Source organism: Quercus suber, unplaced genomic scaffold (assembly GCF_002906115.3).
Source record: "Quercus suber isolate HL8 unplaced genomic scaffold, Cork oak 2.0 scaffold_89, whole genome shotgun sequence".
NCBI classification, from domain to species: Eukaryota; Viridiplantae; Streptophyta; class Magnoliopsida; order Fagales; family Fagaceae; genus Quercus; species Quercus suber.
Window position 1 is genome coordinate 1,590,059 of NW_027069554.1, and position 26,241 is coordinate 1,616,299.

Genomic DNA, 26,241 nt, shown 5'->3' on the forward strand with positions numbered 1-26,241 from the left:
TATTACTACGCTTTTGTTGAGCCACATTAATGTAGCATTTCAATCCACTTTGGTACGGCTAAATTTAAGTAAAAGTCTTTCTAAAAATAAAGGCTATGAATATATAAATGTAATCTTTAGGACATTTGTTCATTTGTTTTAACGTTGTTACCTTTAAATGAATTGCACGAGATTAATTATACATTTAAGCAAAATAAATAATTATATACATATATGTATGTATGTATAATTTTTATTTAAATAAAATATTCAAATTATTCATTCTATTAAAAGAGATTATCATGATAATTAAAACTCATATCAAACTTATATTGAATATGTATAAGTTCTTCCTTAAATTTTATTGTAGAGAGAGAGAGAGAGAGAGAGAGAGAGAGAGAGAGAGAGAGAGAGAGTACTTGTGATGGGGAACTAAAAAATACAACACCAAAAAGTATAAGTTCTTCCTTAAATTTTATTGTAGAGAGAGAGAGAGAGAGAGAGAGAGAGAGAGAGAGAGAGAGAGAGAGTACTTGTGATGGGGAACTAAAAAATACAACACCAAAACGCATAAACCCAAAATAAAGTTTTAAAAATCACAATAATTCATCAATAGAAAGTAGAGTTGCAAGAAAGGATAAAAAATCAAGAGAAAGAGAATAACCACTTTTTCAAGAGAGAATGTGAGAAAGAATAATAAGAAATTTATAGAAAATAATATGAGAAGAAAAAAAGTAGAAATAAAAAATATAGAAATAAACACCAAATTATCCAAGTCATGTTATGTAAAAAAATAACATTATATTATTATATACTATCTATATAATGCAATATGATAACATCTATGAAATCAAAGAGAATAAAAAAGATAACAAGTTAAAAACATAAAACTTAATTACATCAACCCAAAGTAGAGTTCCAAAGAACACAAAAATTCATCAACCTAAAGTAGAGATGCAAGAAAAATATTTTTAAAAAAAAATCCACCAAAAAAGAAAAGAGAGAGAGAGAGAGAGAGAGAGAGAGCGAGAGAGAAAACATTTTGTGTGTGAAAAAACTATGAATAGAATGGAAAAGAGAATTGTAAAATTGTAGTAAGAGGAGGGGAATAAGAAAACCAAATAATAAAGGAAGATAAAGAGATAAAGGAAAAGTGATATTAAGGTAGATAGTAGTGGAGAGATAAAAATGTAAAAGGGAGTGAAAAAATTAGAAAAAGTATAGAAATAAGTTGGAAAATTAATAAGAAAAAAAAATAAAAATAAGAGAGAGAATGTTGAAAATTGGTAAATAATGTAGCTATTGATGTGGCTTAACAGAAGTATAACAACAATATATGCTACACTTCAACTTTTAGATATACATAGATTAGTAAGGTTTTAAATAAAATACAAGTTGAATTTCTTAGTCTAGTTTGGGTTGATGCGTTTTGTTGTTGTGTTTATTAATTTCCCATCTAAAATGTCTTTTCCCATTCTCAAATAAGTGGACTAAATTGGACTGAACTTGATCGAAATGATATTGTAAACACCCTATTTTATTTCTCTATAATGATGCATACCCATTTGTGCATGCAACCCTCATGGTGAACTAATTGAACGATGAGCATACACTTTCAAATCTCTCCCTCTCTCATTTTTTGTATTAACTTTGCTTTTAATTTTGCCTTTTCTTTATGTTTTCAATCATCCTTCCCCTGTTTTATTAAATTCTCGATTTCAAAAAATACAAAAATTCTCATTTTATTTTTTGTCCAAATCCCTCGTTGTTATTTAAACCAATTGTTTTTTCTTTTCTTTTTTTTAGTATATCCACTCAAATCAATTTTTATTTGTTTTTTCCAACTTTTACTTTTGGAGTTTTAGTGGTTGAGAAAGAAAATCAAATGGGAGAACACTCTATTTGTTTTGAAAGTAAAATATTTTCAAGCATAAAATATTTTATATGTAAAACATTTTTATTAAAATAGTTTCAGGCATTTGGTATGATCTGGAAAGCACGGACGTGGCGCCAGAGGCGCCGCACCCCTGTCAGACGCGGCCCAACGCGGCGACGTGCGTCGGACACCACTGACCACGCGTCCGTGCCACGTCGGGCCGCATCCTGCCACATGGCGAAGCTGGCTCGCGCCAACGCAGCTCAAATCGAGTCGACTCGGGCCGATTCGAGACGTTTCGGCCATTTCGACCGTATTGGCCGAATCAGCCGATATGGCCGGTTCAGGCCGAAATTAAAAAAAAAAAAAAAAAAGGTGCAAAACGCACCGTTTGACTTAACCTAAAACCTAAAACTCTCTCACACAATCTCACTTCGTCCAAAGACTCCAAACACGCTCCCTCACTCAATTGCTCATCTCTCTTTTCTTTATGTTGCTCTCTAGGTTGCTCAGCTTCACTGAATTACTTAGTCCGTGCATCCCAACCATTCTAGAGTCTAGACACAACCACTCAGCCACACAGCCATTCAAACTTCAACTCTCTCTCACGCATTCTCAACTCAGGTACCGTATTCAATCTTAGTTTGATTTGTGATTTGTTAGTTAATAGTTATTATTTGTAGGTTAAATTTGTTTGTTATTATTTGTTAGTTAATAGTTTGATTTGTGATTTGTTAGTTAGTTTGATTTGTGATTTGTGTTTTATGAACTTGGGTTTGATTTATTATTAATTTATTTAGTTAATAGTTATTATTTGTAGGTTAAATTGAATCTATTGAATTTGCAATGGACGAAGTTACTAGCACAAACACTTCACCTTCATCTAATCAAGAAGTGCCAAATGATGAATCTCCTCTTTGGCAGTATGTGACTAAAGTAGAAAAACCACCTGGTGCTTCTGTTAAATCAGGTGGAAATACATACTTTAAGTGTAACTATTGTGGTATAGTTTATATGGGATCCTATTCTATGGTTAAGGCTCATTTATTAAAAATTTCTGGCAAAGGAATTAGAGCATGCCCTAAGCTGACACCGAGCCATAGGCTGGAAATGCAGCGAATGCATGACCAAGTTGAGAATGATAAGTTAGAGAGGGAACGGAGAATTCAAATTCCCTTACCCCCCACCTCCCCTAGGCTGTGGGCCTGCACCTATTTTCCCATTTCGGAGACATGAAGGGAGTGATAGTACAAATTCGGGTGATGGTAAGAGGAGAAAGGTGATGAATTCTACTTTGGAGAAAGCATTCCAAAATAATGCTAGACATGATTTGGATAGTAGAATTGCTAGGATGTTTTACACTGGTGGGCTTTCCTTTCACTTTGCAAGAAACCCATATTATCGTAGTTCCTATGCATATGCTGCTACCTATAACATTCTAGGTTATGTTCCTCCTAGATACAATGCCTTGAGAACAACACTTTTGCAAAAAGAAAGAGCTCATGTTGAAAGACTTTTGAAACCAATTAAGGACTCTTGGCTTGAAAATGGTGTAAGTATAGTTTCTGATGGATGGTCAAATCCACAAATGAGGCCTCTTATTAATATTATGGCTATATCAGATGGGGGTCCAGTGTTTATAAAGGCAATTGATGGGTTAGGTGAGTTCAAAGACAAACATTATATTGTTGGGGTGTTAAAGGATGCTATAAAAGATATTGGACATGAAAAAGTTGTCCAAGTCATCACTGATAATGCTAGTGTGATGAAGTTGCTGGATCTCTTATTGAAGGTGAGTATTCTAAAATATTTTGGACACCCTGTGTTGGCCACACTCTCAATCTATCTTTGAAGAATATTTGTGCAGCAAAAAACACTGAAAAGAATGAAGTTACATATGAGGAATGTAGTTGGATTACACGTATTGCTGATAATGCATCCTTCATACGTGTTTTTATCATGAACCATTCAATGAGATTGGCAATGTTTAATGAATTTTGTCCATTAAAATTGCTCCAAGTTGCTGATACTAGATTTGTTTCAGTTGGTGTAATGCTGAAAATGTTGAAGTTGATAAAAAGATGCCTTCAAGCCATGGCTATTAGTGACCAATGGGCTTCTTATGGGGAGGATGATGTTAGAAAAGCTCAAAATGTGAAAGATATGATTCTAAGTGATCTTTGGTGGGATAATATTGATTATATCCTTGAATTCATAGCACCCATTTATGATATGCCACGAATGGCCGACACAGATAAGCCTTGTCTTCATCTTGTGTATAAGATGTGGGATTCAATGATAGAGAAGGTGAATGCAGTAATATATCAGCACGAAGGCTTGGAAGATGATCAGTATAGCTCATTTTGGGGTATGGTGTATGATATACTCATTGATCGATGGACTAAAAATTGTACGCCACTACATTGCTTGGCTCATTCCTTAAATCCTAAGTAAGTACATTTATTTTCTATTTTCCTTAGTTCACCCTTCTATTAAAACTCACGTTTCATCTATATTTGTTTTTTAATCTTTAACTAGGTATTACTCCATTGAATGGCTTTCAAAGAATCCAAAACGCATCCCTCCACATCGGGATCATGAAATTTCTATGGAAAGGAGCAAGTGTTTGGATTGATACTTTCAAGATAAGAATGAATTAAAGCCGGTAGTGAAGTCTGAGTTTGCTACATTTTCAGGAGGGAGGTTTCCTTCACCAGAAGCCTTGACAGATAGGTGGACCTTACAACCTTTGATTTGGTGGCAATACCATGGCTTTGCATTTCCAACTCTTCAAACCCTTGCCCTTAAAATTCTTGGACAACCTTGTTCATCCTCATGCGCTGAGAGGAATTAGAGCACATACAAATTTATTCATTCCTTAAAAAGAAACAAAATGACTCTGCACACGTTGAGGATTTGGTATATGTGCATTCTAATCTTCGACTCTTGTCAAGGCGCAATGAGGAGTACGTACATACAGCAACAAAGATGTGGGATATTGCTGGAGACTCTTGAAATAAGAGCGACATACATGGAGGAGCAGGAATTCTTGAGAATGCAGCCCTTACACTCGATGAGCTAGAGTTGGAGGCCGTGGTTATTGGGAATGTTAGCACTAGTGCTACTACTAGTGAAAGTGAAGTTCGAAGTGAAGCAATTGATATTGAGGATGATGATGTTGGTGTTTGATTGCCTTGTTGATTATCTTTTATTTTGTTTTAGTTTCAAACTTGTGAGTTGTATTCTAATTTCCTAACATTATGGAATGTTTTAGACTTTTAGTTTCAATCTTGTGGGTTAATTTAATTTATGAACATCATGTTTTAGTTATTAAATTTGGTATATGTTTATGTGGGGGGAAAAGCCCAGCCATACATAGTGGGCCTAAAACCCAATGTGAAGGTTATTGTATGTCCGAAGAGGCTAAAATTGTCGAGGGGTACTTCGCGTGAAAGAAGGATACATGGGGACGAAGAAACTCCGTCCAAAGAGAGCATCAGTGTTCCGAAGATATCATTATCCTCGGATGAAAAGATTTTGGGTCATGTAAATATCTGGGGAGTTCGAATGAGTTTACTAGTGACTTCAGCAATCTAGATAAACTTTAGACACGCTTGGAGATAAGAGGAACGGAGAAATATCTAAAAGGAAAAGCTACCACCACCGTATTAAATGCACTGCAACAACTTTTCTGGTCGCATTTATGTGGAGAAGACCCCTAAACAGTGTAACTTTAGCTACCGCCACTCACAAAAAGCTGAGGGAGATACATGACATGACATGTACTCAAGTAGGGAGCTAGATGAAGAACAGGTGGACGATGGGGATGATGGAGGAGGATGCTATATAAAGAAGAAAGGCTCCTAATAATGAGAGGGAGGAAAAAAGAGAAAGGAAAGAAAGCAAAGAAATGAGAGGTCTGACTGTAACCCTAAGAATTGTAACGTGTATTCAATTTATTATAAGTCTCTTCGGACTTGAACTTACTTGATTTTTATGTGTAATTTCATGCTGGTTTATACTGGGACGTTGTGATCAACCGTTATAAGCTCTACAGTCAACCTAACTCTATCATCCACACTCTACAAATTTATTGTATTTGGGCTTGGGCCACAAATCCTAACCCTACAATTGGCGCCGTCTGTGGGAAGAGCTTGAGTATAAGTGGAAGCAACAGCAGTTGATAATAGCTGAACCAGGGCAACAACCAGTAGAATATGGGGCGTCCCAACACATAGACCCTTTTCTCAATTTGGAGTAGAGACAAGATCGTGAAGGTAGCATGCATACTACGTACCCTGAGCGAAGTCAACCGCATGGAGGAAATCATGTGTCTCATGCAGAGAAGAACAACATGCAACTGGAAATTGAGAGGTTAAGGAGGGAGTTGCGCCATCCAAAAAGAAAACGTATTTCTTCGCATTCTGATGAGGATTGGGGTGACGAGCAAGATGTCACTTACGAGCAGAGGTCTCGAACACCAATCAGTGAATCCTTTTCATACGAAGAGGAGCACCGTCACAAAAAGCAACCTCAGAGCCCATCACGTGGAAGGGTAGGAAACGATGCTATGAGTAAGCCTTTGAATCAAATCTCTAAGTCACCCTTTACGCATAAGATCGAATGGAGCCAAAAAATCCTTCCGGCCAACGTCGATTCGGTTGAGGCGATAGTTTTCTTGTCTTATCGCGTTCCCGATCGGCTGTAAATCGGATGGTTTGGATGTATAACCGAGAATGAGGGGAACCGATCGGAGTTGCCCGTCTTCACTTACAAAAATCTTCGATCGCAACAAGTAGTTGAGCGCGGTGGTATTGGTAAGGCTCAGCCGAGGAGAAATGTTTCTTTTATCTGTCAACATCACAATAAAATTTAATCAGAAACTTGGCAACAGCAAGACCGAGAAGACTAAGTTGCAAAGAAAGGTCAATCCTAAATCTAATGTTAGCAAGCCTAAATCTAAGATGCCCCCACCTGACTTGCCTAGTGTGGTTGAGCAGTGAAAACCGTCATGCCAGGCACCCGAGACGATCAGATAATCATCTTTCATCCCCTTGTTAGACTTGGGGAGGCAGGAGACGAGCCTAACAACGTCGGATCGAGATTTCAAATAATATCCCGCTCCTTTCTGACTGTGGCACTCGTACATATGCACCACGTCTAGCCAGGTGAGTCCCAAGCACAGATGGCGGTTCAGATCATCAACGGCCCCTAAAACCCTAAAGACGTTGGGCGCACATTGCTCGGGGCTAAGCCTATGGTTTTGAAGATAGTTAGCGGTGATGGGGCCCGTAGGAATCGTCATTCCTCCTTCCAGGAAGGCGATGACGGAGATTATCACTTCACCCTCTTTCCGATCTGCTAGGAATTTTTCTGGGGGGCTATATCTCAAACCCACATCTTCTAGTTTGCGGTATGTGGCTCTAAACTTCTCCATCTGAGCAGGACTGTCCACCAAATACTGATACTTACCCATCCTAAACAAACGAGATAGGAGGAACTCCAAACGCAGTTATTAGGGGGCGACTACTTGAAGGACAAAAAGTGTGTCCGAGGAGAAGAGTAAAGACGAATATGTGAAGACTTACATGAATCGGATCGGAAAATGATATCTAAGCTTGTGGAGATGCTTGTAGATTTAGGATGTGATGGTCGTAGAGTCTGATTGATTTGAATGCCTCTGTTCGCTAGAAAGTCTGAAAATATGTAAAGTAAGAGAGGAAAAACCTCCTCTAGGGCGTTATATAGAGACAAACGAAGGGGAAGGAGTTATCCCGCCCAAATTCTGAGGAAGAATCACGGCCGTTGGATCAGTAGTCCACCGTTAGATGGCAAAGACAAAACGCCGCTTGGAGTAATTAATGGTGCTTTGGAAACCTTGAAACGGCAGCAGCAATTATGAAGTGCGCAAATCTATGCTCCTACACGGGTGAACTAAGATATTTTTGCATTTCTGGTTTTTATTTTGTAGCAAATCAAAATCTTATTTTTTCTCTTCGGAGGCGAAGGAAAAATTAAAATTTTGAGGGACTATTGTGGGGGAAAAGCCCAGCCATATGTAGTGGGCCTAAAGCCCAATGTGAAGGTTATTGTATGTTCGAAGAGGCTAAAATTGTCGAGGGGTACTTCGCGTGAAAGAATGATACATGAGGACGAAGAAACTCCATCCGAAGAGAGCATCAGTATTCCGAAGATATCATTATCCTCGGATGAAAAGATTTTGGGTCATGTAAATATCTGGGGAGTTCGAATGAGTTTACTAGTGACTTCAGCAATCTAGATAAACTTTAGACACACCTGGAGATAAGAGGAATGGAGAAATATCTACAAGGAAAAGCTGCCACCACCGTATTAAATGCACTGCAGCAACTTTTCTGGCCGCATTTATGTGGAGAAGACCCCTGAACAGTGTAACTTCAGCTACCATCACTCACAAAAAGCTGAGGGAGATACATGACATGACATGCACTCAAGTAGGGAGCTAGATAAAGAACAAGTGGACGATGGAGATAATGGGAGAGGATGCTATATAAAGAAGAAAGGCTCCTAATAATGAGAGGGAGGAAAAAAGAGAAAGGGAAGAAAGCAAAGAAAGGAGAGGTCTGACTGTAACCCTAAGAATTGTAACATGTATTCAATTTATCACAAGTCTCTTCAGACTTGAACTTACTTGATTTTTACGTGTAATTTCATGCTGGTTTATATAGGGACGTTGTGATCAACCGTTATAAGCTCCATAGTCAACCTAGCTCTATCATCCACACTCTATAAATTTATTGTATTTGGGCTTGGGCCACAAATCCTAACCCTACAGTTTATATAATGTGAAAAAGTATGTTTAGCAATATATTAAAAATATAAGTAAAAATATTTTTAATAATTTTTTAATCGCCGAGTCCCGCCGCACCTGCATCCACCTTTTTCAAAAATTGCCGAGTTCCGCACCCGAGTCCCGAAACGCACCCGTGCTTCCTAGGGTATGACAAGTAAACTTTTTCAAGCTAATTATCAAAACTGATGGCTCACCCACCAAAGACTCTAGTGTCAAAAGTCCGATAACCAAACCATTGCCAAGTGGTGTATTCAGTTATCAAGCCTCTAGAACCGGTCACCGAAATGGTGTCTCCAGTGACCGCAACACTGGCACCGCGTTGGAGGACCACTGCTGGGAGCATCTTTGCTGTTGCCACCGTACATCACTGTGTAAACTGCCGCCAAACTCAGCTAAGGAGGGGCTGAGATTGCTTGTTGTATGACATTTCATGATCTTGGATGTTGGTAAAATTTGACATTCAGTAATCAGTGCTAACAGTGAAAGCAGAGGAGACTGGTTTAATGTAGAAAAACATAAAAACATGGGAATGATATCGACTAATAAGGGGAGGTGCTTTATTGAATGTTCTAGACTGTGGGCTCATTTCAATTCTAAACTCATAGTTTAAATGGACCTTTAGTTCGTAATCTTATTTAGTTTTTTGGCCCAGCTTATATCAAAAAAGAGTTTAGATAAAACAAAAGCCTACGCGCATTGCAAAGAATGAAAAGCTAATTCATGGGCTTTCTCTATTAAAAAAAGAAAAGAGAAAAAGGAAAAAAGAAAAAAAAAAAAAAGAGCTAATTCATGGGCTTATCCGACTTTTAACAAATACGTTTGATAACTTTTAAAGTATAGTTTCTCTAGAATAAAATTCAAGGCTAAAATAAATTTAACTTCTGTTTCCGAATGACAGTTGAAAATAAGAGTAAGTTTAGACATGCTTTAGATAGTAAAAGTGTTATTCTCTTACGCTAGTTTTTAATTTCTTTATTATCTTGTTTTTATTATTATCGTTTATCTTGTCACTCGATTTAGTTTTAGGTCATCTGCCGTAAAATTTACCACTTTTTTGAGTTGATGAAATAAATTTGGTTAATAATATTTTGTCTATCAAATAATTAATTGAACACTAAATAGCTCTTACTTACTTAGTAGAGACCAGTAAACATATCGAGCGTGTGCGGGTGCCTTGAACCTTCCCATGACATAATTTGATCCCAAACTTATTCTTGGTGGAACGTAGACTATATTTCTTATTATTATTATTATTATTATTATTAATGAAAGAGTTAACAAATGCTCTAAAATTATTGGTTTAGAAAATAATTTTAGAAAACTTTTATAGGAAAAAAAAAAAAGCAATTGATTTTTATGTCAAATTTTTATATTTTCCATGAAAATGTTAACAAAACTTTTCTAAAGTGATCTATTAACAAATACCCTAAGGATACTAGTTTTCAATACTCATACTTAGAGATTGGTCTTGTACAAGTCCTAGCTCATGTATGGATGAAAATCAGATGGAATATTGAGTGCTATTGCTTATAAATTAAAAAAATGATTTCTTCCTTATAAACTCTTATCATTCAGTAGATTATAATAGGTTGCAAGTTTCTTACTTTGTATATATATATATATATTTTTTTTTTTAATTTTTTTTTGAGAAGAAGATAAGGGTATGTTTAGTAACTGTTTTTTTCCCTTATTTTTTGTTTCCAAAAACAATTTTCTATTTTTGAGATTAAAAAACTTGTTTGGCAACCCAAAATAGACAGAAAATAAAAACTGTTTTCAAAACTTAATTTGTGAAGAAAACCGAAAACACTTGTTTTTAGTTTCTACTTTTCAAAAGTCAATGAAAACACACATTTGAGTTAATAAATTTGTCTTATTTAATGAGTTAGCATTAGAGTTCAAATCCTAGTAACATATTTTAGTATTTTCTATTTTTTCTTTGAAAAACTATTTTTTAATTTCAACTAACCAAACATGTTTTTGATTTCAAAAATACAAGAAAATTGTTTTTTCTTTATATTCTCCAAAACAAGTTTTTGAAAATAAAAAACAAAAACCGTTACCAAACATAACCTAAGTTTCATACTTTATTATTTTTATCTATTAGTCTGTGTTCCTATCTTTTAACTCTCTATTTCTTGGGTTAATTTGTTTAGGTAGTGAGTTTCTTCATCTATATGAATGTGTATGTCCTCTTCCTACTCAAGTAAAGAAATCCGGTATCAATTTATTCATTTAATAATTGTTGAACCAGAACAATGCAGAATTTGTATTTACCTTAAAAAATAAATAAATAGACATAATTCAGATGGTACCAATATATAATTGCTCATGGACCATTTCCATAGAGGTTTGGAGCTGAACGCTCCTATATATCTTTCATGTTGTTGCTTTCAAACATGTTTTTTTTTTTCCTTACTCTTGAAAAAAAAAAAATCTGGCATTAGTTTATTTACTTATTTATTCAATTATTGTACTTCCAATAAAAATAAAAAATAAATAAAAAAGATAGTACCAATAAATTATAATTGCTCAAGGACTACTTCAAAAAGAGGTTTCGAGCTTAGTGGTCTTTCATCAATGACACTGACAATGACTGGTAATATAATATGAGTTTTATCAACCTATGACCTAAAGATATATATATTATAATATTAATAAACCATTTAAAAAAAATATTTATGAAAAAATTCACTTTTTTTTTCTCATAAAAAATTTCTAAAATGGATGATTAGTGTATGCCTTTATGAAAAAAAAAAAATTAATTTTTTTTATGAATTTTTATATTTTCGATGAAAGTTGTGTACATTAAAGCTTTTCTAAAATAGCTTATTAACAATTACCTTAAAAGTACTCGTAAACCAATAGTGAATTTTTCTATTATTTTATGAAAACTTCTACATTCTTTGCATGAAATTTTTAATTTTTCCACGACAAATTTAGATTCCAAAGTTTCTACCCAAATTGCTTAATAACTTGGTTATTTAAACGTCTCTTTGTATGCCATTTTCACAATGAATTCAATTTTTAACTCAATCATAACTTATTCAAAAGTTAGTTACAACAATTTAGGAGTATTATTTTTTTATATTCTAAGACTCCCTTAACCTGTTGATCATATTCCCCTTTAATAAATGTATTTCAATACATATGTTTTTCTAACTTTTTATGAATTTAATTATTTATCACGTTATTCTAACTAATGCTGTCTACAATTTCAAGAGTTAAGTTTGGTAGCAAGTAGGGAAAGAGAATGCAGTGCACCATTTAAGGTTGAAGTTCCCAATACACTATAATTCGATAAGAGAACACAGAAAAATTACATTATTATGAGAACAACCATAAATCTATCAATCATAGATCAAGGAGAGTACAATGATGGTACAAGATGAAGAGGAATTTTCTTAGACACAACGAAGGACTTAGCTTCGCTCATGTCCAAGTCTTCTCCCTTAACATTTGCATTGGGCAACCTCCAGTCAAACCAATATAAGAGATTGGCAATTACATATTCAATAGAAGAAACACTGAATGTCGAACCTGGACATGCCCTTCTCCCACCTCCAAATGGGAACAATTCAAAGTCTTGGCCTATGAAATCAATTGGACTGTCGATGAATCTCTCTGGGTGAAATTCTTCTGGCCTATCCCATACCTCAGGATCCCTATGGACTGCCCATGCATTGACATATGCTCTTGTTTTTGGCGGAATATCATAACCTCCAAATTTCACACTTTTTGTTGTTTCTCGAGGCACCATAAGAGGAATTGGTGGGTGTAGTCTCAACGTTTCTTTGATGACACATTTCAAGTAATTCATTTGATTGATATCATTCTGATCTATCCTTGACTTCTTTCCCACCACTCTTCTCGAGCTCTCTTCATGGTACTTGAAGCTTTTAAAAGCTCTGCCATTAACCATTCCAGAATTGTTGAAGTAGTATCGGTTCCTCCCACAAACATGTCCTTAAATTATAAAGAGGAAAATGTTAAAGGCGCTACTAATTCTACTATAAAAGGTTTACACAATGAATGCATGAATTACTTTTGGAAACATTATAAAACCTTATAAAATGTTTTTTTTCCCTGCTGAAAACCTTATAAAATGTTAGTGTTGCTTTAATAACATAATAAAAGCATGAATTACTTTTTGAAAATACTAAACCTACAATAGTTGCTACTAGATTTACTGCAAAAATCTTATAAACTAACTTGATAATGAATGTGATCAATGCCACATCCAATGTAATAAATAATTTGTATTTACTTTTTTCTCATGTTAAAAATTGATACATCCGTTTATAAAGTTTATGTAGTAAAATTTATATTATTCCTCATATTACTAATTACATTTTAGTAATTGCTAATAGATCAATTTATAAGATTTATGGAATAAAATTTATAGTAACCCTATATCATCACTCTATAGAAAAAGAAAACTTTTAGATGAGAGAGAGAGAGATAACAGTAGGATCACTTTGATGTTGTCATCAGTTAGCTCAAACTCGAGCATAGGATTCTGTTGAAGTTGGAGGAGAATATCCATGAAATCCTTCTTATAATTAGGATTTTCATAACTACTTTTTATTGTCTTGTGTTCTTCAATAACCTCATCAAAAAAGGCATCAAGTTCTCGAAAAGTGGTTTTCATACTTGGTATTTGATGTGCATGAAATATATTCAATAAAGTACCATCAGATTTACATAGTTAGCTTTATTTTTATATTATTTTGTGACTAATTATATATTATATTTGTTTTGTGGAAAATAAAGGCTATTCACAATTGAGAAGCTGAACAAGTCACAAGTTGAATGCTAGGTGGGTCAAGCCGATTATAAAGCCTACTCAAGAGAAGAGAGCTTGCCATGAAGTAAAGATTCAGCCCAAAGAAGTAGAGCTTCCAGCCCAGGCGTGAATTCAAGAAGAAGACCAAGATGCAATTCAACATGGATGAAGTTTGCTAGGAAAGAAACTACAATCAAGCACAGGTGTGTCACAATAGAAAACAAGTCAACGTAGTGGGCTTCGGAAATCAATCACTAATTGAATTGTTGTTGTGGGCCTCCGTATTACTTCATCAAAACATGTACCTAAGTGTTAGTGCGCGGCTTGAAATATGAATTCCTTATTCTAATTGTATTAGGAATATAGCATAGTGTAAGGCGGCTATTTTCATATATAAGCCTCTAGGTTAGATTGTTTAAGGGGGCGGCTAGGACTGAAGCGCAGGCAGGAGAACAACGTGGTTTTCTTTTATTCTTTTGTTTTATTTCAATTAACACGAGTAGCTAAATTTATAATTAGGGTTGAGGATGAAACCTTGTTAAGAATTATTAGTAATATTTATGTGATTTGATTTTTCCCACAATAGTTGTTCTTTAATGATTTAAATTGTTCTTGCTTCATATCAATTGACTAAGATGAGATTCTAGATATGAGTTCAATCATGTTTTTCTCATGATTTAGGATTTATCTTAATTAATTGAATGCTTGGTTTATTAATTCTTGATTATAAAATTGGATATCGCTTGTGATTTGTCTGTCAATGGATATGATTTATGATTTGATTTTTAGAATTGTATATATCTTGTGATTTGTTTGGCTACGGATATAATTGATAATTTGATTTTATATTTAAGAAGTGAAGAAGAACATGCTTTAGATATTTAAATAGAATTTTTAATGATAATATTTTCCATGGTAGCAAGATTGATTTCTAGATTATCATGTAGTGGTTGGGAAAAATCAATGATCATAAATATATACTAATATGACTTACAAGGTGGATTCCAAAACCTTAATTCCTTTCTCTTGATTGTTTATATCTTTTTATTGCTTTATATATTTTGCTTAGTTTAACTCTATGCTTAATTTTATTATTTGCTTAGTTTATTTAATTTCAAAACAACTAATTTTTATTAAACTAGATTAGGATTAATTTGATTAAGATTTGATTTAATTTTCCTACGTACATTCAAGTTCCTGTGGGTTCAACCTCGTTCTTGTCAAACTATACTTCGGTACGGTTCATACACTTGCGAGTATTTTAAAATTTCACAACAGTATTAACCCTGTAAGAACATCAATCCATTTCATAGAAGGGAAAAAATCTCCCAAACAGAATGCTGTTAATTGCTCTGTTATCCTTCTTGATAGGTGCCACAACCTGCTCTTACCATCTTGGAACTTCCGTCCAAGTACACATCTAGACACTATGTTATTTGAAGTCGCAATCAACATGTCACCTAGATTAGGAGAAGCCTTTTGGATGCACAACTCACGTATGTTCTTGATTAATAATGCAACTTCTTCATCTCTTACAAATTGGAAAGATAGCACTCTTTTGAGACTCAAAAGTTCAAGGACACAAATTTTCTTAGCTTATCTCCAATACTCACCATAGGATGAGAATGCTACGTCTGTGCATCCATATGTAGAGGAAGATATCGGGAGTTGTGGTTTTTGCCCGATTTGAGAAAATGATATCTTGTGTCTTCATCATTTCTCTGGCCATAGCTATAGATGACACCACCAGGGTTGGAGTATGCCCCAAATCTAAGGGCATTATAGGGCCATACTTCTTTGAGAGTGCTTGAAGAGAACGATATGGGAATGTGCCTAACTGGTGAAGGTTTCCAATTAACGGTAGCTTTGGTGGGGATGGAGGTAAATTGGGTTTGGCATAAAGAGAAGTGAAGAGGATAAGAAGGGAGAGGAGGGGATTTAGTTGGAATACTATTTTGTGTAGCTCTGGCAGCAATGATAGTAGAGCCATTTCCTATTAGTGTTTAGCATGAGCTCTTCAAGTATATATATTAGATTTCCAAAAGTTAAGTTATACAAATTTCTTAGGTGCTGTGCTTTAAATTCTTTAATTGAATTCAACTATATACATGTTTGATTAATGGAGTAAAGATAGTTTTATCTTTTTCAAATATAATTGCAATCCACCGCATTCCAAGTAGTTGAATGATGTGTCTTTCATAATTTTATAATATGTGTATGGAAACTTAGCACATTTTACATGAGCATCTTGAAGTGCAGAAAACTGTCGGTGACAATACAATGCATTATTTTTCCCTTAAAAAGCTAGTTTCCATTAAAGTTATATTGATCGGTTTAATTTTCTTTTCTTTTTGATAATTTCAATTTTATTTATTTATTTATTTATTTTAAGTTAGTCTTTCAATATATATATATATATATATATATTTTTTGACCTTGAATATCTCTGCTGAAAACACTAAGTGCTGTTAATTAAATTACAAAATCCTTGAAAAAATAATTACATATATTGTTAGAGAGGTATGAAAATCTTGTCCTAACAGTAGTTTTCAATGTTTGAACATTGAAAATTGTAAACCCCAAAAATAAAACTGTGTTTGGTAGAAGTTTTTTACCTAGAGTGTTTGAGTTAAAATTCTCAATTTAGAGTGTTTAAAACATATATTTTGAAAACTCATCCATACCAATTTTTAGTTTTCAAGCATCGTTGTTGAATGGTCTTTTCATAAATAAGTTGAAAATTATAGGGCCATTGCAAGACTAAACTCCTTTTTTTTTTTCCTTTTTTTTTTCTCCCATAGGCCCACCATTCTGTCTTTCTCTATTCTTCTTTTTTTTTTTTTTTTTTTTTTTTTTTTTTTGTTCTTTTTATCTCTCCTTAAATAAAATAGTATTCTTTTAATTACTTTAAAACAAAAAAAAAAACATATACATACCAAATACACAATTATGTTTTTTTATTTTAAAATATGTTATTTGAAATATAGCACCAAACACATTTGCATTATAAATATTTTAAACACATGTTTTCACAACACTTTTTAAACTACAATTTTCACATCATTTTGAACAACAATATTTTGAGCACTACTACCAAACAAGCCCTTACTTTGATCTTTTTTGTGTTTTCTTTGTTTGGCGTGGCATAAGAAATCGGAGAAACAGATCATTTATTTTCTTTGATACCTCTATCAACTAATCCCTATTAATGAATCTCATGTAGAATTTTATGCATTTAGATATTCCCTTTAATGATGATCCTCAAAAAAAAAAAAAAAAAAAAAAAAGATATTCCCTTTAATGGAAGGGCGCCCAAGAGTACGCCACTAATCAAATGGATTGGGGCGGAGATATGGGAGTCACTACTAAGTTTAAGTCTAGAAATTGAACATCTATGTAATGTAATGGTCTAACAAACCAAACATTAATTCTGGAGTTAGGGTACAAGTTTGGGAATGTGATAGACTCCTAAACCTATTTGATCGAATGGGCCAACTTCCACCCATGTATTTTGAAGCCACATTATTATGAAGGCCCCTCTGAGGAGCCTACTTTAGTCATGTAGCAATGAGATACAATGTTTTTGCCTTCCATTGGAAGAAGAGTTTGCATGCTTAGCCCCTGGCTAAAAAAGAAGAAATAACTCAAAGAATTATAAAATCCTTGTTTTTATCCTGGAATCACTTTGATAGCATTTCTGATGAGTATTTTTGAGGATGTTTGCTTATGCCTCGAAAAGGGAATGAATGAGGCTTTTGTAGTTAATAATCTTAGTGCAAACTCTTCTTCCAATGGTATGCAATCAGTTTTGAATCGGATTTTCAAGAGAAATTTTCCATAAATAACTACACAAACTCCTACCTACGTAAGCAAGGATCAGCCTTGCATACATATGTAGCGTTTTAAAAAAAATTTGAATTTTCAAGTCTCGCTTAACCAGGGTCTCTTAGTGATGGCTCGTTAATGTTATCATCAAAGAACAAAGTCTGTAGTCATATAGGGTAACTAAAATGGGATATCTACCCCCGCCATTCATACTGTATCTACTCACCCTCCTTTTTCCCTTTCTCACCCGAATACACACTTACCCCCTCACTTCTTTCTTTCTCAAGATCCGAATTATCTTGGAACAAAAAATTTATACAAGTCCCTCTGGTTTTTTATCTGATCTCCTCATGCACTAAACCTTTAGCAAGTTTTTTGTGTGATGGCTAATTGTAATCATGTGTTTGCAGTAAGCTAGTACATCCTCAAATTTTATTTTGCTATTAACGTATTTAATATTAATAACAACAATTGACCAACACCAACCAAGACTTTTTAATTGATTATAATGTAGATTACACAGTTAGTATTAGGAGAAGTGGAAATTTCTTATGAACAGTAAATCCATGTACCTCACTCATATCTAGATCAATCCTACTTCTACCACAAGGCAACTCCCAATTGAAGTGGTATAAAAGATTAGCAATCACACATTCAACTGCTGCAATTCCAAATGTCATTCCAGGGCAACCCCGTCTTCTGCCACCAAATGGGATGAATTGGAAGTCTTGGCCTTTGAAATCAATTGGGTTCTTCATGAACCTCTCCAGAAGAAACTCTTTTGGTTGGTCCCATAGTTTAGGGTCTGTTTGTATTGCCCATATATTTAGATAAATAGTCGTTTTCGGAGGAATATCATAACCTTCCAATTTAACACTAGCTGAAGTTTGGTGAGGACCCAAAAGTGGAATTGGTGTATATAGTCTCAAAGTTTCTTTAATGATACATTGTAGGTATTGCATTTGAGTGATATCAGTCTCATCTACTTTTGATTTCTTTCCCACCACTCTTCTTACCTCTTCTTGTGCTTTCTTCATTATACTTGGATTTTTCACGAGCTCTGCCATTGCCCATTCCAGTATTGTTACAGTGGTATCAGTTCCTCCCACAAACATGTCCTAAATTATAAAACAATAATACAGCTTTAGCAAGTTGTGTGCGTAATCGGAGAGTGGTAAATAACCTAATTGTCCAAAATTATTAATGAGAAATATTAAATTGAAATATTTATCTATTATTCTAACACTGTTTAAAATTATCACTTATCACAAATTATCCATAACAAATTATCACTTATCACAAAAGTTTAAGCTAGTAAAAAAAAAGATAAACTTAATTATTTAACCTTTATTTAACTACGAAAGAAAAGAGATACCAATAAGACTCCTTTGAAGTTGTCTTGAGTAAGCTCATTTTCAAGGACACCCTTCTTTTGAAGTTTGAGGAGAATATGCACAAAATCTTCCTTATCATCATTCACATTCAAGATCTTATGCTCCTCAATCACTTGATCAAGTAATACATCTAATGCTCTCAAAGTTGCTTTCAAACTTTCAATTATGCCTGTTAAATAATCTATCCACCCCAAGTAAGGAAAGAAATCTCCAAAACTAAAAACTGTAAATTGCATCAACATCCTTCTTGATGACTCTCCAAATGTGCTCTTACCATTTTTTACCTCAGACCTTCTTCCCAAAACACATCTGGAAGTAATATTGTTTGAAACAGCAAGCAACATGTCAGTTAGATTAATTGGACTCTTACTGACACATGAATGATGTAATTGATTGACAAGTAGTTTGACTTCTTCTTCCCTTATAAACTGAAACAACTGCACTCTTTTCAAGCTTAGAAGTTCCAGAATAGTAACTTTTGTTGCATGTCTCCAGTAATTGCCATGGGGAGCAAATGACATATCTGCATATCCATAAGTAAAGATATTGGCAGCCGTGGTTTTGGGTCGATTTGAGAAAACATCATGGGTCTTCATCATTTCTCTAGCCATCTCTGTAGATGAAACCACGAGAGTTGGAACATGGCCAAGTGCAAGAGCATTAAAGGGCCATACTTACTCGAAAGCTCTACAAGAGAGTGGTGGGGCAGTGTACCGAACTGGTGGAGGTTGCCAATTACTGGCAACTTTGGAGGGGATGGAGGCAAGTTGAGTTTGCCATTGCCATTTGACTGCTGGAGTTTAAGCAATATGAAAGGTAGCAAAAGAGAGAAAAGAAAAATAGCAAACTGTGTCAACCCATGTGGCTCTTGCCACCATTGCTGTGACTGTAGTGATAGGAAAGTCATTCCTAGTTTCAGTTCACCGCATGAAAGTAACAAAGTTATCTTCAATCTTATAGCAGCCCTAATAGTCACAAACTTTGACATTTTGACAACATGATTCATGAATTTCAAATGGATTAGACATGGACAATCAACGAGTATACACTTGTAGTAATCCTCTCAAATTTGGGAATGTATTACAATTCATAAATCCAAAAAATGAGTAAAGCAACAAACACATGGAAAGATTTGAAAATGTTAGAGATATATTGGACATATTAGCCCAATGTAATAGGCCTAAACTTGTACTAGTAGTCTAGGGTTTAGTCGTCTATATATACTCATGTTAGAGTTCATTGTAACACAAGCTATTGTATTACATTCTTATACAATAATAAAGATATAGCCCTTAAAGGATTCCTCTGTGGACGTAGTCCAACAAGGCTGAACCACGTAACTCTTGTGTCCTCAATGTTCCTATTCTATACTTCTCCTTCCGCATCCACTCTAGCATATACAACATGATATAACATATCACCTTGCTAATATATTTAACATGGATTCAGATCCAAACTTCCTTTTTGGTATCAAACAAACATCTCTACAGAGCAAAGAAATTTCCCACGTGCACAACATAGATCCACCATCGTGTCATTACTTGCCCACAGATCTGGACTCCACGGCTTTACATAGCTCCCACAGAACCACCATTGCTATCTCGCTGCCGTGTCTTTGATCTCTCAAGCATGTCATGCCTCCCCTATTAAATCTGTGCAAAGCAAGCCTTCGCTAGACTTATCCAATCAAACAGACGTGCTCCACGGCATATGGTAAGGAAAACCCAGAGGTCCAGCCTCCATCGAATGCCGCAGGCGCCCCCACGCATTACCACTGTTTCGGTGGACTTCTCCACACGTTACCTTGGATTCCTCATGAGCAGATCCTCCTCTAATAACACGCACCATCCTAACAACCTCATAGCCCGCCAATCTTTCAAGCTAGTGAAGTCCAAGCATCTATCTCACTCAAACGTACCTACACACACCCCTGGAGTTTTTACCACACACCGTCACCGTCATGCTCTAGCCACACGCCGAAAGCTACGTTAGCCATATTATGACATCATTAGATGATGTCAGCCTTAGCCACGTCAGCGAGTCTCCACATCATCTTTGACTTTGACTTTGCTGACTTGGACCAACCCGACCTAGACTTCTGGATCTAACCCGTGGACCTTCACTGTTGCTGGCCATTGACTTTGACTACCTGTTGACTTTTGCTTAGTGTTGACCTTAAGTTGACTTTGACTTCTTGCATTAACCATTGACCAAAAGTTAAATTTCGGAAAAGGCCTATCTTACTCAGTTTTTTGCCGTATAGATTCAGATTTTGGACTCCATTTCTTCATTTGAATCTCCAAAATTGATCAATTGGCACATTCTTCACCGTGGTTTCTTCAAAAGCATTCTTCAAGGCATATTCAAGGGATCTTCTCATGCTTATCCAACCTCAAGCTTTTATCGAGCTTCCGCCTTGAGTTTAAGGGAAGGTGTTAGAGATATATTAGATATATTAGCCCAATGTAATAAGCCCAAACCCACTCCTACTTGTTCTAGTAGTCTAGAGTTTAGTTGCCTTTATATACTCATGTTAGGGTTCATTGTAACACAGGATATTGTACTGCACTCTTACACAATAATAAAGATGTAGCCCTTAAGAAATTCCTCCGTGGACATAGGCCGACAAGGCTGAAGCACGTAACCCCCATGTTCTTGGTGTTCTTATTCTATACTTTCCCTTCCACATCCACTCTAACATATACAACATGGTACAACACATTGCATTGCTAATATATTTAACAGAAAAATAGTCAGATGCAAGGTTATGAATGTGAAACACGTGTAGACTTGTAGAAGTTTAAACCTACATACCAAATTATGAACATCTTATCATTAATATCCCCAGCTTGTTTTATGGATCCCCTCTTTTCTAATCTTTATAATTAAGTAGGTTTTGGCCACAAATGTTGTTTTTTGAATTGTTACATCGTTTTTTTGTCCCCCGTTAATTTGTAGCTCTTTAGACTTTGGAGACACATTTATAGAATTGGAGGCACATGGACGTGACTAGTTTAGCATCAAATGCTGGGGTTTTATTGCTCAAGATTCCACGACACAAGCAAATGCGCTGTCAAGTCTTGATTCTTTAAGCTTGTCAATCACCATCTTTGATTAACATAATTAAACATCATGTGAATTGTATGACTGGAATTGTTAAAGCATACGTGAGATGAGAAAATATGGATAGAACTTTTGACAAAACTCGTTAGATGAGAGCTGTGGAAAAATTGTGCAAGTTTTTGTGGTTCTATCATTGCTCACAATCATAAGAGTCCATCTTCTTAAGACCTACATTGGGTGTGTTCTAGGTAATTCTAGATTTTTTTTTTTTTTTTTTTTTTTTTTAAGAATCAGGTAATTCTAGATTTTATAAGTAGAAACAATTTTTTTTTTTTTTTTTTTTTTTTTAAGAATCAGGTAATTCTAGATTTTATAAGTAGAAACAATAAGTTCCAATAGCAATTGATTTTTTTTTTTTTTTGGGAATAGTACAGAAGCACCTAATTCATTACCTGGCCGTTGGCCGTGACATTATCTCGCATTTCATAACTAAAATTTCTCTTATCCTTCATGCAATTTCAAAAATAAATTTCCGGATGGTCTAAGTTATAACTTAGACCTTCCGGAAATTTATTTTTATCCTGAAATTATTCAAGCATTAAAATATCTTCTAAGGTAACACAAGAAAAAGAGAAATAACAAACAACAACAACCATAACTTCTAATTGATTATATTTGGAAAGTAAGGGGTACTTTGAGAAGTGAAAATTTCTTAAAAACTGTTAAAACTCTATATACCTCAAATTTCTTTTACTTCACCATACACAGTTGAGAAAGAGATTCCAATAATTGACTTAACAAAACAAGATTAGGTTGAATTTTTCTTTCGAATAACAAGAATTTAGAAATTTCATTTTTGCTTTTTGATAATTCTAGATGCAATTTCAATACTGTTGGACCATGAGTTGTGTCATTCCATCTCAAAACCAATTGGTGATAAGGAATTAGAAATTTCATTTGGGCTTTTTGATAATTCTCGATGCAATTTTAATACTGTCGGACCGTGAGCTGCGTCATTCCACCTCAAAACCAATTGGTGATGAGAAAGACATAATCAAATTTTTTTACGGCCTTTAACATCACACTACGCAGGCCTATTTTTAGAGTAGTTGTAGGGAGTTAAATTGTGCTCTTCCAACAAACACATTTTGAAGAGTTGCTTCTGCATGTTGGCTTTTGATAGTGAATTTTTTTTTTTTTTTTCTTTTAATGCAGCTCTTTAGTTGTATATATATTTCAAGTCTTAACTCTTTAGGAGATGAGTTGTAAAAAGATGTATAAAGATCACATGGAATCTTGGAATGTTTTGCTCATGCATTTGAAGATGTAAAAAAATTTTAGACTACCACATCACCTAAATTCTTCGAATTACATATTTAAACAAATAAAAAATTCAGACATGTTTAGTTTTCTATACCAAAATAATTCTGTGAACCGTATGGCCTTAATTGTGAGGGTGTTTGCTACATGAGGGTGCATGTGCTTAAGTAAGTCCTATACATTATGTGTGTACTAAGTCGATCCTAATCTATAGAAGCAACTCGAAAAAACTCCAATAGCATTTAGTCTGCTTTGGAAATATTACATCAATTCTTCTACAACCACATACTTTGACACACATCATGACATTCTCACCTATAATATCCATAAGTATAAGCATAAAGAACTCAGATTTTTGCCATCCTCCATTTGTTTTTAATAGCCTCATACATCCCCAAGTATTATTTTATTCTGAAATATTCAAAGTTTTAACAACATTGATCGATATCTGCAAAAATAAAACAAGAAAAAGAGAAATAACAAAACAACAACCATGACTTCTTCTTAATAGATTATATTTGGAGAGTACAAAGTTGGTACTAGGAGAAGTGGAAATTTCCTATGAATGGCAATTCCATATGCCTCGGTCATATCTAGGACCTTCATAACTTCACCACCAGGCAACTCCCAGTTGAAATGGTATGAAAGATTAGCTATCACATATTCAGCTGAAGCAATCCCAAATGACATTCCTGGGCAACCCCGTCTCCCACCACCAAATGGGATGAAATGAAAGTCTTGACCCTTGAAATCATCTGAACTCTTCAGGAACCTCTCTGGGAGAAACTCTTCTGGTTGGTCCCATAATTTAGGGTCTGTTTGTATTGCCCATGCATTTACATAAACTGTCATTTCTGAGGGAATATCATAACCCCCCAATTTAACATTGGTTGAAGTTTTACGAGGAACTAAAAGTGGAACTGGTGCATGTAGTCCCAAAGTTTCTTTAATGATACATTTCAAGTACAGCAAATGGACGATATCAGTATCATCTAGTTTTCTTCTTTCCTGATCTTGAGCTTTCTTCATTATACTCGGATTTCTCACTAGTTCTGCCATTGTCCATTCTATTGTTGTTGCAGTAGTTTCAGTTCCTCCAGCAAACATGTCCTGCAAATTATAAAAGCATTATCAACTTTGCCATGGACAATTATTTTATAACTTTTTGAGATGGTAATTGTAAGTAGTGAAAAATCAATTTTACCAGAAACCACCACTATATCACTTTTATTTTTCACCACTGACAACCTGCAACTTCTGCCACTTCCTGATAAGTTGTTTAAATAGTTGTGGAATAAATTGTGTCCCCTCTACATTTTATTCAAACATATAGCTTTAGCCAGGTGTGTGTGATTGGATACTCGGCTATAAATGAAAGATTAGAAATATACCAGTATGACTGCTTTGAGATTGTCTTGGGTAAGCTCAATTTCAAGCATGCCCTCCTTTTGAAGCTTGAGGAGAATGTGCAAAAAGCCTTTTTTATCATCATCCTCATCCACATTCAGGATCTTATGCTCTTCAATCAATTGATCAAGTAATGCATCCACCGCTCTTGAAGTTGCTTTCAAACTAGCAATCAAACCTGTTAAATTATCCATCCATCCCAAAGAAGGAAAGAAATCTCCAAAACTAAAAGCAGTAACTTGCATCGCCATCCTTCTTGATAACTCTCCGAATGTGCTCTAACCATCTTTTACCTCAGTCTTTTTTCCAAAAACACATCTAGAAGAAATATTGCTTGAAACAGCAAGCAACATGTCAGTTAGATTAACTGGACTTTTACTGAGACATGCATGTTGTATCTGATTCACAAGTAGTGTGACTTCTTCTTCCCTCACAAACTGAAACGATTGCACTCTTTTCAGGCTTAGAAGTTGAAGTAGAGTAACTTTTTTCACATGTTTCGAGTAATCACCATAGGGTGCAAATCCCACATTCACACATCCATAAGTAAAGATATTGGCAGCTGTGGTTTTGGGTCTATTTGAGAATACAATATCATGGGTTTTCATTATTTCTCGAGCCATCTCTGCGGATGAAACCACAAGAGTTGGAACACAGCCCAAGTGCAAGAGCATTAGAGGGCCATACTTGCTTGATAGCACTCTAAGAGAGCGGTGAGGCAGTCTACCAAGCTGGTGGAGGTTGCCTATTACAGGCAATTTTGGAGGGGATGGAGGCAAGCTGAGTTTGCCTTTGCCATCTAACTGGCGGAGTTTAAACAATAAGAAAGGTAACAGAAGAGAGAAAAGAAAAAGAGCAAACTGTGTCACTCCATGTAGCTCTTGCCACAATTGCTGTCGTAGTAGTGATAAGAAAGCCATTTCTAGTTTCAGTTCACTGCATCAAAGGTGCAAGTTATCTTCAATGTTATAGCGGCCTGCCCCTATACAGTCACAAACTTCAACATTTTGACAACGTGATTCATGATTTTCATTTAGATTAGACATGGACTATTAACTAGTGCTTATACGCTTGTAATAATCTTCCTAGTGGAGACAATAGTTTACTGTATTTTTACAGGAGTTCTAGAAGAAAACTTGGCTAGAAGTTTTTTTTTTTTTTTTAATGGTAATATTTGGAACTGTAATTTAGCATTCTATTTACTTATTTTTAAGGATGTCTAATCAAATTAAAGTTACATATATATATATATATACACACACATACACACTAGTCGCTAACCTGTGCAATGCATAGGAAAGTTTGATAAAAACTATTTAAAATTTCACTTTGCTTAAAGTTATGATCACTTGGAAAAAAGAAAAAGAAAATATACTTAAGAGATTACTACTACTAACAAAGCAAACCTGTTGTTTCTTTCAATCTTATGCTAGCAAATACTTGAATTATTTGCTTACTAATAAAGAAAATATATATGGTGAGACCATGGGCCTTTTCTTATATAGAAATCTCACAAAAATAGATAAAATGTAGGGAACACTCAAAATTTATAATGCAACAAATGAACTATATCAATGAATATACCAACATAGTATCACATTTAACATCCCAAGTCTCAAGTGCAGCAAGTTTCATCATTGGTTGTTCAATCAAATTAGCAAAATGCAAAAGCACCATTTGTCTTTCTTGGATATTTATTAGAAATAAAAAATAAAATCAATCTTAAAATTTGTAGACAATAACGTTTTCTTTCTACATC

General features: G+C 34.8%; 2 protein-coding genes and 2 pseudogenes across 2 annotated transcripts; 1 reads left to right on the forward strand and 3 right to left on the reverse strand.

Moving 5' to 3' along the window:
* Window positions 1-3,137: 3,137 nt before the first annotated feature.
* On the forward strand, window positions 3,138-5,044 carry LOC111998465 (uncharacterized). The gene is made up of 3 exons (XM_024030562.2): window positions 3,138-3,647; window positions 3,710-4,223; window positions 4,899-5,044. The coding sequence occupies exons 1-3, from the start codon at window positions 3,138-3,140 to the stop codon at window positions 5,042-5,044; spliced, it is 1,170 nt and encodes a 389-aa protein (XP_023886330.2).
* A 7,004-nt stretch (window positions 5,045-12,048) lies between these two features.
* Window positions 12,049-15,465, reverse strand: LOC111998464 (phenylacetaldehyde oxime monooxygenase CYP71AN24). Its single transcript, XM_065774251.1, is given in 6 exon segments — window positions 12,049-12,551; window positions 12,554-12,653; window position 13,110; window positions 13,154-13,339; window positions 14,747-15,120; window positions 15,122-15,465. Coding segments are annotated over 6 exon segments (1,506 nt in total). The 5' UTR covers window positions 15,464-15,465.
* A 2,304-nt stretch (window positions 15,466-17,769) lies between these two features.
* On the reverse strand, window positions 17,770-19,694 carry LOC111998463 (cytochrome P450 71A1-like; annotated as a pseudogene).
* Window positions 19,695-23,552: 3,858 nt separating this feature from the next.
* On the reverse strand, window positions 23,553-25,623 carry LOC111998462 (cytochrome P450 71A1-like; annotated as a pseudogene).
* Window positions 25,624-26,241: the final 618 nt, after the last annotated feature.

Excerpts from the sequence above, each read along its gene's own strand:
- LOC111998465 (XM_024030562.2), top strand. The coding sequence starts at position 3,138 with ATGAATTCTACTTTGGAGAAAGCATTCCAAAATAATGCTAGACATGAT. Across the intron at positions 3,648-3,709 it reads TGCTGGATCTCTTATTGAAG|AATATTTGTGCAGCAAAAAA; the intron begins GTGAGTATTCTA and ends CTATCTTTGAAG. Across the intron at positions 4,224-4,898 it reads TCAGTATAGCTCATTTTGGG|GAATTCTTGAGAATGCAGCC; the intron begins GTATGGTGTATG and ends ATGGAGGAGCAG.